Source organism: Rutidosis leptorrhynchoides, chromosome 7, assembly GCF_046630445.1.
Source record: "Rutidosis leptorrhynchoides isolate AG116_Rl617_1_P2 chromosome 7, CSIRO_AGI_Rlap_v1, whole genome shotgun sequence".
In the NCBI taxonomy this organism is placed as follows: Eukaryota; Viridiplantae; Streptophyta; class Magnoliopsida; order Asterales; family Asteraceae; genus Rutidosis; species Rutidosis leptorrhynchoides.
The window spans coordinates 41,501,556-41,514,487 of NC_092339.1; the positions used below are offsets into that span (position 1 = coordinate 41,501,556).

General features: G+C 37.5%; 1 protein-coding gene across 1 annotated transcript in view; it reads left to right on the forward strand.

Moving 5' to 3' along the window:
- Positions 1–941: 941 nt before the first annotated feature.
- LOC139859139 (UDP-glycosyltransferase 83A1-like) overlaps positions 942–12,932 on the forward strand; it is a 28,631-nt gene continuing 16,640 nt past the window's right edge. Inside the window, exon 1 of the mRNA XM_071847942.1 lies at positions 942–1,040. Coding sequence (XP_071704043.1) covers positions 942–1,040 — 99 coding nt within the window. The remainder of the gene's footprint in view (positions 1,041–12,932) is intronic.

Genomic DNA, 12,932 nt, shown 5'->3' on the forward strand with positions numbered 1-12,932 from the left:
TGTAATGCCAGAAGGCCGAGTATCGTCATCAGTTGTTCTTCTAAGACTTCTGGTGACACAAAAACCCATCATCATCGTCAAAACTAGGAACAGCTGGAGCTGTTTCTCTTTGCCGGAGAAGGGGAGGAATGATCCGGGTCGATCATGCAAACCGTCTCCGAGATATCACGAACTACATGGTCAAGTCAAGAGAGAATTAGTTGGGCATGATTTTCTCAACTGTTTCTGTTGCTGATTTGCTGGAAAAACCAACGTGGGTTGATCCTCACGTGTGCATGACCAAATGATATGGACATCATGGGATTGTGCTTCCTTTATTTGTTTATTATATATAACAGTAGAGGAAAGAGTAAAACTCAGGCCTCTTTATTTGTAATACTTGATGCAATTAAAGAGAGAAATAAAAAAAAAACCATTTGCAGATTTGCTCCATATTGCTTGTTTTACTTCGTTACTTTTTGTTCCAACAAAAACTAATACATATTACTTTGGTCCTCCTTTTTGTTAACATACAAGTCTACCAACACCTAAACCAACATACATAACATCCTTACGATTGTGTCGTGTTTGTTTTTAAATCGTAACGGATCAGGACAATAAAATAGTGTACACACTAACATGATTGGGGGTGGCTGGGCACCCCAACGCCACCCTACTAGCTCCGCCATTGTTCATATGTAACTAACATATCAGAAAAATTATCAACCAACCACATAGAAAACATGGAATCATGACACTAAAATCAGATAGATATATGATTACCTAGTTTGAGGTCAGGATAGCTTCAACAGCAAAGCTACAACATATATGACAAAAGAAATTAATCCAAAATGACAAAAATCAATAATAAGTACCAGGCCATTTCTGTCTATAAAATTAAGTGCACCCACAACCAATTATAGGAAGTGTCAAAAGTTACAAAAAGTATTCATCAGAAAATCATGTCAAAACCTCATGTGCTAGTCATACCATATCCTGCACAAGGCCATGTAATTCCTATAATGGAACTAGCTCAATGTTTAGTCAAACAAGGAGTCAAGGTTACTTTCGTAAATACAGAGGTCAATCACAAGCTCGTTACAAGCAGTTGGTTAGACAAAGTTAGTTTTGGGGAGCTAATGGAGATGGTGTTAGTGCATATTTTGTAATCCCTAGTTCCATGAACTTTAACGTTTTATTCGATCATGTTGTAACCTGTAATATTGTTAAACGTTGATTGTCGATGTGTTATTTTATATTTGTAAACGTTTAAATATAATTCGTAATATTACTCGACAGTCGGCCGACTGACATGGTCAGTCGACCGACTGTCATTCACTGTCGACCGACATAGGAACTGAGGTATTTAAGCCTAATTAATCTTCATTAATTTGGTTAACAACTCAGCACATCACACACACACGAAAAACACTTCTTGGTCGAGTCTCTCTCAATCTTCATGTCCAAATACCACAGAATGTCAGTCTAGGCTTCGTGTTTATCAAGATCTAGTCTTGGTTTGACTTGTACGAACCCGAAAACCCATAGATATTCGTTTAAGCTCTTTCTATTGTTATTCCGCCTCTAGATCGTGTTAGGTTGATTCTAAGATCCTCTTACTCAGCGTCTACAAAGTGGTATCAGAGCATTTTCTTGCTGAATCAATTGTTTTAAACGAGTTCTTGGTATATTTTTGGGTCAAAAAATTGGTTTTGGATTGAATTTTGTATACTTTTACGTTAAACCTTCGGTTTTGATTCTGGCTCTGAAAGAAAGTACAGTCGACCGACTTAGGAGACAATCGACCGATTTTAGTGTATTTCGACCGATTGTCATTAGTTCGACCGATTGTCTTTAAACCGACCGACATATGATAAACCGACTGACTTAAGTTGTAAACCGACCGACTTAAGTACTAAACCGACCGATTGAAGGAACATCGACCGATTGAAAAAGTACTACCATTTGCCTAAATGTAAACAGAACTTCGACCAAGTAATCATTGACAGTCGACCGACTGTAGCTGTTCATCGACCGACTGTATCTGTTCATCGACCGACTGTCACCAACAGTCGACCGACTTAGGATCAGATTCAACCTTAATCAAAATTTAAAATGTCTGATCAGGCAATGGCAATTACTTCCGGCGTTCAAAACATTTTACTATCTGATAGTGAATCAGGCAGTGCCAATCGTGCTCCTAGACTTGATAATACAAATGATTACATTAGATGGAGGGCTAGGTTCATGAATTACATTAGAGGCCTTGATCCTAGAATGTGGGATTTGATACAACATGAATATAAAGAGCCTTTAGGTACTGATGGTAATAGTAAAAAGTATGAAGATTATAGCGTGACAGAAAAAGAAACATATGCCTTAGAATGTAGATGTTATGCTCAATTGACCCAGGGTTTAGACGGTGATATTTATCATCAATATCAAATGCACTTAACTTCATATTCTCTTTGGAATGCTATTAAGATAGGTGTCGAAGGAAATAAGGCGTATCGTGAAAAGAAAGCTAAAGTAATCAAAAGTGAATGGAAAAGGTTTGCTGCTCTAAGTCATGAAACGTTAGAAGAGACAATCATTCGCTATCGTCATCTTGTCTCTGAATTGGGTAACTTAGGTGTAGAAGTTACAGAACAGAAAGCTATCAAACAATTAACAGATGGTTTACCACACAAGTGGGATGCGTTTATTGAACAGATAGAAGACAGAGCTTCGTCTGCTGGCGAATCACTGACCCTAGATAAATTCACATCAAAATTGATGGTAAAGGACTTGGATATGGAAACCAAGAAGAAACGTCTTGAGGGTCAACAGAGTCCTATAATTTACAAAGCTGGTACTTCTGGATTGAGCAATGTTCATGCTCCCTTACAAACAGCGTTTGTTTCTAATGAGAGTGCTGTAAATAGATCACAACCTGCTCAAAATGTGATGTTTCCAACCCAAGTAAATAAGCCTAGTAGTACAAATCAGTCCACCATTAGACAGGAGCCAAAAACTGTAGTTCTCAACACTGAGAATTTAAGAACTAGGCCCCTTTCAGTTGTAGAGGAAGATATGGCTTTAGTTGCTTTGGTAGTTAATTCTTATAATGAAATGGTTGGTGGTCAAATTGGTAATGCTCATTTAGAAGCAGAAGATTATGAGCAGATTGATGAGGATGAACTTGAAAAGATGGATATCCTCTGGGCTATGGGTAGTGTGATTAGACGAGCGAAGAAATTTCTGAAAAGGACAGGTCAACAGAGCTTAGGTGTTACTAGAGATACTAAGTTAGGTTTTGATATGTCAAAAGTGAGATGTTTTAATTGCAATGAGTTAGGACACTTCAAAAGAACATGTACCAGGCCACAGAAAACTAGTTTTCACAACCCATTTCACAATCAGTATAATAAGACAAAGGTTAATGTGCCAGTTGAAACAACGAGCGGTGATACTATCAGAAATGATAAAGCAAAAGGCTTAATTGCAACATATTCAGACGAAGGTTGTGATTGGACAGTATTTGCTGATGATGAAAATCATGCTAACGTTGTTAGAATGCCTAAGACCGAAGAAGAAACTGAAAGTGAGAAACAAGAAAGAGAGAAAGCTGGTTGTGTTGGTACTGCGAATGAATGCATGTGTTACATCTGCAAGATGGAAGCAAGAATTGAGCGAACTTATGCAATGATCAGATATGTTAGAAGAGGTGTTCTTAACAAGAGAGTGTATGAGAAGTTCAAATACGCAATGCACAATGATGGCGATGTATGGACGGATTACAGTAGTTCGTCTTCATCAGATGGAGAAACTATTGTAATAGATGATGTCAAGATTTCAGTTGAGTTGAATAATTCTGACTGTTCCAGTTCTAGTTCAGAATCTGAACCTGAATCAGAGACTGAAGAAAAGCAGTATGCGTTCATGGCAAACACGTCAAGTGACTCTAAGGTACAAACTGAATTTCTTTTGGTATGTAACGATTGTGCTGATCATAAGTTAGAAATTGCTAAACTTGAATCCATAGTTTCTAAACTGAATGATATCCCCTTAGGATGTATATACTGTCCCGAAGTAAAACAGGAACTTAGGATTGTTAAAGCAGCTTATCTTGAGGTAAAAGGCCTATACGAGACTAATTTAACTCAGTTTAACAATAAAAAGGAATTCAGGGAGACAATCAAAACTCTAGAAAATCAAGTTCATGATTTAAGAGCTACAATTTCAGGTGACCAAAAGGCCATAATGATGTACTTAAATCAACTTGAATGTGCTAAGAGAGAAAAGGAAGAGTTTAAGATTAAGTATGAGTCAGAAAAGGCTAGAAATGACACTTGGCAGCGAATGTCATATGTCATTGACTATACTGTCTATAACAAGAATGATGGTAAAAAGGGTTTAGGTTATAAAGAGTGTCCTCCTCCTCTTAGGAATGAGTACATTAATAAACCTTCTGATTCTTGCCTTAGTGAAATCCTAAGTGTTAAGCCTGTAGAGAATGAAAAATCAGACAGCACTAAGCCGATTGTTGAATACTTAGCTGAGGACAGTAAATCTGATTCAGAGTATGAAAAAGTTTCAGAGTTTGTGACACCAAAATCCAAACCAATTACTATCCTGAAAAATCCATTGAATGCTAGTAAGGCTAGTGAAAGCGGACAACCCACACCTAGAAAACAAGTAAACTCTAGGAACGCTAATGGAAAGAAAATATTTCAGACACCTGTCAAGTATCAGCAGGGACTCAACCTAGATAAAGAATATGTTCTTACACAAGCACCTGAAGAACTATTTAATAAAAGGAGCCCTAATACTAACAATGTGCCTAAATATGTGCATCCTAACCGTCGACCAGGCTTGAAACATCATGTTGAGAAGCCTATGCCACCCATGAAACAGTCTTTTCCCAATAAGCATCTGAGTTCAAAAACACGTACAAAAGAAACTCAAAACTGTAATAAATGTGGGAAAAAGGGTCACTGTGCTGTTAACTGTCAACAGCGTTGGAAAACACCAAAAAGAAAATCTGACACTGAAAAGAAAACTACACACTATGCTTCTAGTTCCAGTTCCATAGGTACTTCAAGTAATAGTTCAAAAGGTTTTTATAAACCAAAGTCAAATTCTATTGCTAATTCATCCACAAGGGTACAGTCAGGTGTGAATAAAATTTTTCAAACGAATGACTATTATGAGAAATCTGTTGGTAAACGTACCATTTGGAAGCCTAAAACCGAGACAAAGGTTGTTGATAAGTCCAATGATCCATCGGGATCAAAGGGTCAATGGATGGATGTGCAAGTTATTGGTGTCGATGGGAAACCCACTGCCATTCGGGCATGGGTGTCCATCTCAAACTAACTTCTTTTCTTATTGTGCAGGTCGCCTACGATCCGAGTAGAAATACCTGGATTGTTGATAGTGGGGCGTCCCGGCACATGACAGGAAATATGTCCTTACTTTCTAATGTCAAATCAGTAAATGGAGGATCTGTTTCTTTTGCAGGAGATGAAGGAGGTTTTATTACAGCTCAGGGTGTGATTGCTAATGCTAATGTTAGTTTTGATAAAGTGAATTTTGTGAAGCAGATGTCAAATAATCTGCTGTCAGTTTCGCAAGTAGCAGATAAAAAGCATAAGGTTGCCTTTGATGATCAAAGATGCTACATTTTGAAGAAAGAGTATGTAATACCGGAAGAGATGATTCTTATGACAGCTCCCAGAAATAAAGATTTGTATATTTTGGATATGTCAACAGCCCATGTTAAAGCTGCAACAGGTCATCAAGCTTTCATATCCAAAGCTACAGAACAAGAATCAATTTCATGGCACAAGCGTATGGGTCATTTGAGCTTGAGAAAGATGAACAATCTTGTTCATAATAATATGATTGAGGGAGTAAATGTTAAGAGTTTTCAAATTCCTGAAGGATGTCTTCGGTGTAAGAAAGGGAAACAGACTAAAAAGTCACATGCAACAAAGAAACATCATTCAATTGTTGTTCCTCTAGAGTTGTTACATATGGATCTCTTTGGTCCGATTAATCGAACAAGCATCTCTGGAGATTCATATTGTTTGGTAGTGACTGATGAATACTCACGATACTCTTGGGTAGTGATGTTAAAGAAGAAGTCTGACACGTTTGACAATATAAAGTTGTTGTTTTTGAAGCTGGAATCTTTGTACAAGTTAAAGGTTAGGAAGACTCGAACAGATAATGGTACTGAATTCAAGAATCAGCAGATGGAGAGTTTCTGCAATGAGAAAGGCATTCAACAACAGTTCAGTCCAGCTTATACTCCGCAATCAAATGGTGTTGCTGAAAGACGTAACAGAACGTTAATTGAAACTGCGAGAACTATGTTAGCCGACTCAAGTTTACCGGTTAACTTCTGGAGTGAAGCTGTGGCTACAGCATGTTATACAATGAACCGATTGTTAGTAGTCAAGAGACATGGAAAGACTTGCTATGAATTGCTACATAAAAGGAAGCCTAACATTAAACATTTCGAACCCTTTGGTGCACCGTGTTCAATCATGATACGAGATACTGGAGGAAAATTTAATCCTAAGGCTGTTCCTGGTATATTTCTTGGTTATGGGAATCCAAACAAAAGAGTTTTCAACACTGTATCTAAACGTGTTGAAGAACATTTCGAAGTAGATGTTCAAAGAAATGCTGCTATTCCTGCTGGGAAAGGTTTTTCATGGCAGTTTGATTATGAAAATTTGTTTGATTCTTTTGGTCTTCCGTCTGTTGCTACTGATGATGAAGTTATTGCAAGATTACTGAATGAAATGCAGACGTCTCCATCACAAATGGTTCCGAAATCTCAAACGGCACCACAACATCACCCAGTGCCGCAACAACAACTTGTTCAAGATGATGAAGAATCCGGTGATTATCAAGATGATCCATCTTATGATGGATCTGCATCTGAAGAGGAGTCACAACCTATAGACAGTGGCGAAAGTGTTCATAATCTGCCACAAAATGTAGAAGTTCAGGAAGAACAACCAGAACCTGAAGGTGTTCGTAGATCATCACGAACAGTTGTCCTACCTCGACACTTAGATGATTTTATTGTTGATTCGAAAGGAGTTTCTGGAGCACCATCAAATGATGCCTCAACGTCTGAAAATCAGAAAGCTTCAACTGAGAATGTTATGCAAGCTTTCTATTCTTCACTAAATAGGTCAGGCAAACTCTTCTTACATGCATATTCATGCTTTGTGTGTCAAATTGAACCAAATTCTGTTGAGGAAGCTCTTCTTTATGATGATTGGGTAAATGCCATGCAAGAAGAGCTTTTGCAATTCAAGCATTTAGGAGTATGGAAACTAGTGACTCCTTCTCATGGTTGCAAACCTTATGGGCTTCGATGGGTATGGAAGAATAAAAAAGACGAGCAAGGTATTGTAATTCGAAATAAAGCTAGATTGGTTGTGAAGGGATATCAGCAGATCCCTGATATAGATTATGATGAAGTATTTGCACCAGTGGCTAGACTTGAGGCAATTCGAATATTTTTGGCATTCGCATCTTTTAAAGGCTTCAAGGTCTATCAAATGGATGTCAAAAGCGCCTTTTTGTACGGGACTCTCAATGAGACCGTGTTTGTTAAACAACCACCGGGTTTTACAGATCCACACTCTCCAGAAAAGGTATATCGTCTAGAAAAAGCACTGTATGGGCTTCATCAAGCTCCAAGAGCGTGGTATGGTACGTTGTCCAACTATATGATTGATAATGGTTTCAGAAGAGGTGTCATCGATCAGACACTTTTCATCAAAGAAAAGGGCAAGCATATAATGCTAGTACAGGTGTACGTGGATGATATTATCTTTGGATCTACAGATAAGACGATGGTGGATGATTTTGAGCAGGTAATGCAGAAACGGTTCAAGATGAGTTCAATGGGAACTATCAAATTCTTCCTTGGTATTCAGGTTGTACAAACAAATCAGGGTATCTTTTTACATCAGACAAAATATGTATCAGATATTCTGAAAAGATTCAAAATGGAAGATGAGCGTCCTGCAAGGACGCCGCTATCGGTGAATCACGGGATTACACCGGATAAGGAAGGTGATAAGGTTGATCAAACCTTATATAGAGCCATCATTGGTTCGTTGATGTATCTAACAGCGTCTCGCCCTGATATCATGTTCGCAGTTTGTTTATGTGCTCGCTATCAAGCAAATCCGAATGTACATCATTTGCTTGTGGTGAAAAAGATTATGCGTTATTTAAAGCAAACTCCGAATTTGGGCCTATGGTATCCCTGTGATAATGATTTTGTACTGACGGCTTATAGTGATTCCGACTATGGTGGATGCAAGAAAGATTTTAAGTCAACATCAGGAGGTTGTCAATTCCTTGGAATCAGACTAGTTACATGGCAGTGCAAGAAGCAGACAGCAGTGGCCTTGTCCACTTGTGAAGCTGAATACATTGCTGCAGCAAGCTGTGCATCTCAGGTTGTGTGGATACAACAGCGGCTTCGTGACTACGGTTTGCATATTTCTAACACTCCTATTTTTGTTGATAATACTGCTGCCATAGCTGTTACGAAAAATCCTGTGAATCACTCTAAGACCAAACACATAGGGATTAAATATCATTTTATTCGAGACTGTTATGAGAAAAGGCTAATTGATGTTATCCAAATTGGCACAACTACGCAAAGGGCTGATCTTTTCACAAAAGCTTTTGATAAACCGCGTTTTGATTTCTTGTTAACTGAGTTAAGTGTCAAAATATTGTCAGATGTTGTTCCTGACGAAGAGACCAACGAGTAACTTCATTTTATGTGTTCTGCTTGCATAGCTGTATATACTGTGTGGTTATATTTCTTTTCTTTCTGATTGTTTCTGTGTGTTTAAAATCCAAAAACCAAAAAGATTTTAGATTTTTAGTATTTTAGGGGGAGTAATGAATGCAACATCAAAAAAAAAAAAAAAAAACGAGTTTGATCTATATAAAAATGGGATACGGACTTAATCATAGAATGAGATGATCATAATCACAATCATGTAAATATCTTGATAAGGAACTCATGGAAAGGTTTACAGCGGTTGAGGGTAGTCACTTAATTACCACAGGTGCATACTTTAAAGAAAATTGTTGAGGAAATCAACAAAAGGTGAGGGTATCCCCTATCATGACGTATAATCTAGAAACACATGATGTAGAATATCCCCAAGCAAATTCCAAATTGCTGCACCATTGAGTCTCACGACTAATTGGGATATTCAAGCGATCAATAAGCGTTGAAAATGTTCTAATTGACTATGCATACCGACTTCTATCAAACTTTAATTCTTGAATCGTACCTAAACTCCAAAATAGTAAGTTTATCTCAATAAGAGTGTCTTTCCTGTGAACGGGTTGAAAAGTGTGGTTCTATATTACAGACAGTCCATGAATGAATGATTTAAGTTAATTGATACACAAATGAAGAAAAGAGATCTTCATCGCAAGGAAGTCAATTCGAGAACTAAATCAAAGTCAAGACTGCAATGTGTTGTTTAAAAAAAAAAATAAAAAGGCACATTGCATATCAAGTTATTATATCATGAAAACAAAAGTGAAATCATGGAAGACGAAAATATCAAGGTTAAGATAATGATGAAATCAAGAAGAGAAGTCTTTGCAAGAATACAAATGAGTGTGAAGATTACCAAGAAGAACTTAAATCATTCATACATCAACAAAACCATTCTATTGGACTTATTATCATTGTCTGTGATATGGGACTGTACCCATTAAGGCCTAGACAGCGAAAGATGTTTTCAGAGAGATATTCTGAATACTAACTTATTAAGAAAGCTACGTCTTTCATTCCGTTTCCTCCAATAACTTTAATAATAAAGAAGGAATGAGATTGATAGCAGTTGGTTGATTGCACGATTGATAGAATATTGAATATACTATGAGATCCATCAGAATCATATGAATTGAAAAGTATACGTTACAATAGAAGCTAATGGCTGACAGGGATATTCCAAAATTACTATGAGAATCTTCCTGTTCAATTAGACCTATCGTATGTGCTTGTGGTAACGGAAAGCGTCAATAGACTTGTGCTCAATTGACTACCTAATAAATCGTGCGATCTCAAATGATGTCTAAGTCAATGATTGAATCTAACATAGCAATATTTTAATGCAATTAATTAACTTGATCATCAAAATGTCTAAGAGGAAACTCTGTAAATGTTTAATGAATCTAGAAACCATGTTAAAATCTTTTCTCTGTTATTGTTTGCTTTTACTTGTGAAATTTTGTGTACATACTGTTGTCTGAATGTTAATTGAACATGTATACATTTTGATAATTTAGCTTCTTTAGGTTTATGACTTACAGAAACTGCTTCCTGTAAATAACATGTTTTATGCCATACAATCTTGGATCTTTCTTAACCTTGATCATTGACTTTCTGACATGAATTGTACTTCATTTGCATTGTTATTGTGAAATGTTTTAAAATCCTAAAAACTACAAAAAGATTTTTCAGTGTGTTGATATTTATTTTGAAAAATACAAAAACATTTTATTTGTTTGCTTATGTGAATATGTGTATATTTCCTTGAAGTTACAAATAGTGTCTCGACGTCAAAAAGAAACGAACTACACATCTCAAATCATAAACTTGTTAAAGTCTTCAAAACGAAAATATTTTGCGTGTAAAATCAGCCAGTAGATGTGAATAGAGGGAATTATCGGGGGTTATGTATCGAAAAATAATTTTTTAATTAGGAGGAGACATTCGACCGATTTGTACTATAAGTCGGTCGACATTGAACAAAAATCGACCGACTTACTTGCTTGTTACATATGTCAGACGTTTGTTACATATGTCGGTCGTTTGTCACGTGTATCGACCGATTATCACATATGTCGGTCGACATAACACCAAAGTCGACCGATTGTCGAGCTGAGTATAAAAAGGCCTCAGACGGCCGATTTTCTTTATCTCGTGTGATTGTGTTGATTTACCAAAAATTCGAATTTTGCAAGGAAGAGTTTTTGATCGTGTTTTTCGTATACATCTTTGAATTGTGATTCCAGCGCCGTTATCCAATCTAGGTAATTCTTTTTAAATCGAAAGTTATTGAAGTTTTCGTGTTTACTTTTCTGTTTCGATTCAATGTGTGGTGTTTAGGACCTGTAATTGGTAATTGTTGAATAGATAATGTTAATCGGCCTCCTCTGTACATGTATTAGACTTTGATTGAGTCAAAACACCATAAAATCAAAGAATTTATGTTTAGATCTGTGTTTTGCTTCGTTTAATCAGTCGGCCGATTGTCCTTGAAAATCGACCGACTTAGCGTATGTCGGCCGACTTTATAAGTCAATCGATTTACCTGTATGTCGATCGACTGTCCTTGAAAATCGACCGACTTACATTGTATGTCGACCGACTGTTGTTTCCTGTATTTTTTTTTAAAATTTTCGATTTAACGCTTTTCGATTATTGTATATATGTTTGTATAGCAGAATAAATGGCTCAACTAGGTAGTCCAGTGAACGAAGACGTACATGAGGAAGAGGTGATTCTGTCCAAGAATCTTCCAGGCCTGACGGCAAGCGAAAATGCCAATCTAGAGGCATGTCTAAACGAGGAAGGACCTGAAGCAAAGGAAGGCTTCGTTGATATTATCAAATTCTTGAAAAGGTCCAGGATTCATACTGCAATAACTCTAGAATGCAAGGCATACTACTCTCACCAACGAGAATTCTGGAACAATGCTTCTATCGTCACTGAACAAGGAATAAAGGTGATACGAAGCAGCGTTGGTGGTACAATTGTAAAGATCTCGGCACAGACAGTTCGTGAAGACTTAGGTTTTCCAGATAATGATTCTATGCCAGTCACACTGAATAGAACTAAGGTCCGAAGGTGTCTAGTAAGATGTGGATACTCTGGTGATCCAATGAAAGGAGCTGTTAAGAGAACTCGATTCTGTCATCAATACAAATACCTAACTTTGGTGTTGTTGAGATGCATGAGTCCAATGGTAGGCGGTTTTGATGAGCTGAATGAGACTTATAGCTCAATGTTTGCAGCACTAGTTCTTCATGCGGACTTCAACTTCTCTGAAGTAATTTTCAGAAGCATGTTGGTGAACGTGAAAAAGAAGAGCCACTTAATGTTTCCTAGGTTCTTGCAGGTGATGATTGAAAAGCAAGTGCAAGGTTTGAATAAGGTTTGGGAGGATGAGATTAAGCTGAATCATCTGAACGATTTGACTTTCAATCGAGTCAAGCAAAAGAGAGGTCCGGATGAACCATTCAAGAGATTGGTTGGCCACCTCGCAAATGAAAACTATGTATGTCCACCAGGTGCTGCCTGTCGTCATGAGAACAGTACGTCTAGTAATGAAGATGATATCGTCGCAGTTGGTGAAGACGATCAAGAGGTTAATCAGCCACCGCCAGTTGTTCCAATTGAACAGATACTGGTTGATGAAGACGATGAAGGAGATGACCTTGACCCTGATCAATTCGAGCTGAGAAAGCGAAAACAATCTGAGGGTCCTTCGGTTACAACAAAGCCGAAGCAGAGGCGCATAAGATTCATTAAGAAGGCAAAAAGGACTGAGTCGTCCTCCGCTACTGAACAGCGACAATCACAGCAATCACAACCACAACGACAACCTTCAGCTGCTGCTACTCAAGAAACACGTGCTGAAACTGATACAGGAGTTCATGCTGCTGCATCCACGACCGCTATTACACAAGATGCTGCGGTTTCTATATTAAGTGAGAAGGTTGTCAATATGGCTTCTGAATTTGAAAAGTTTAAAGAAAAAGCTGATGAACGAGAGAGAAGAAAGGATGCTGAGATTGCCAAACTGACCAAGCAGGTTGAAGATCAACAGGTTGAATTGAAGAAGTTACAAACTAAGTTTGATGCTCAGAATTTGCTGATTGTAAAGGCTGAGACT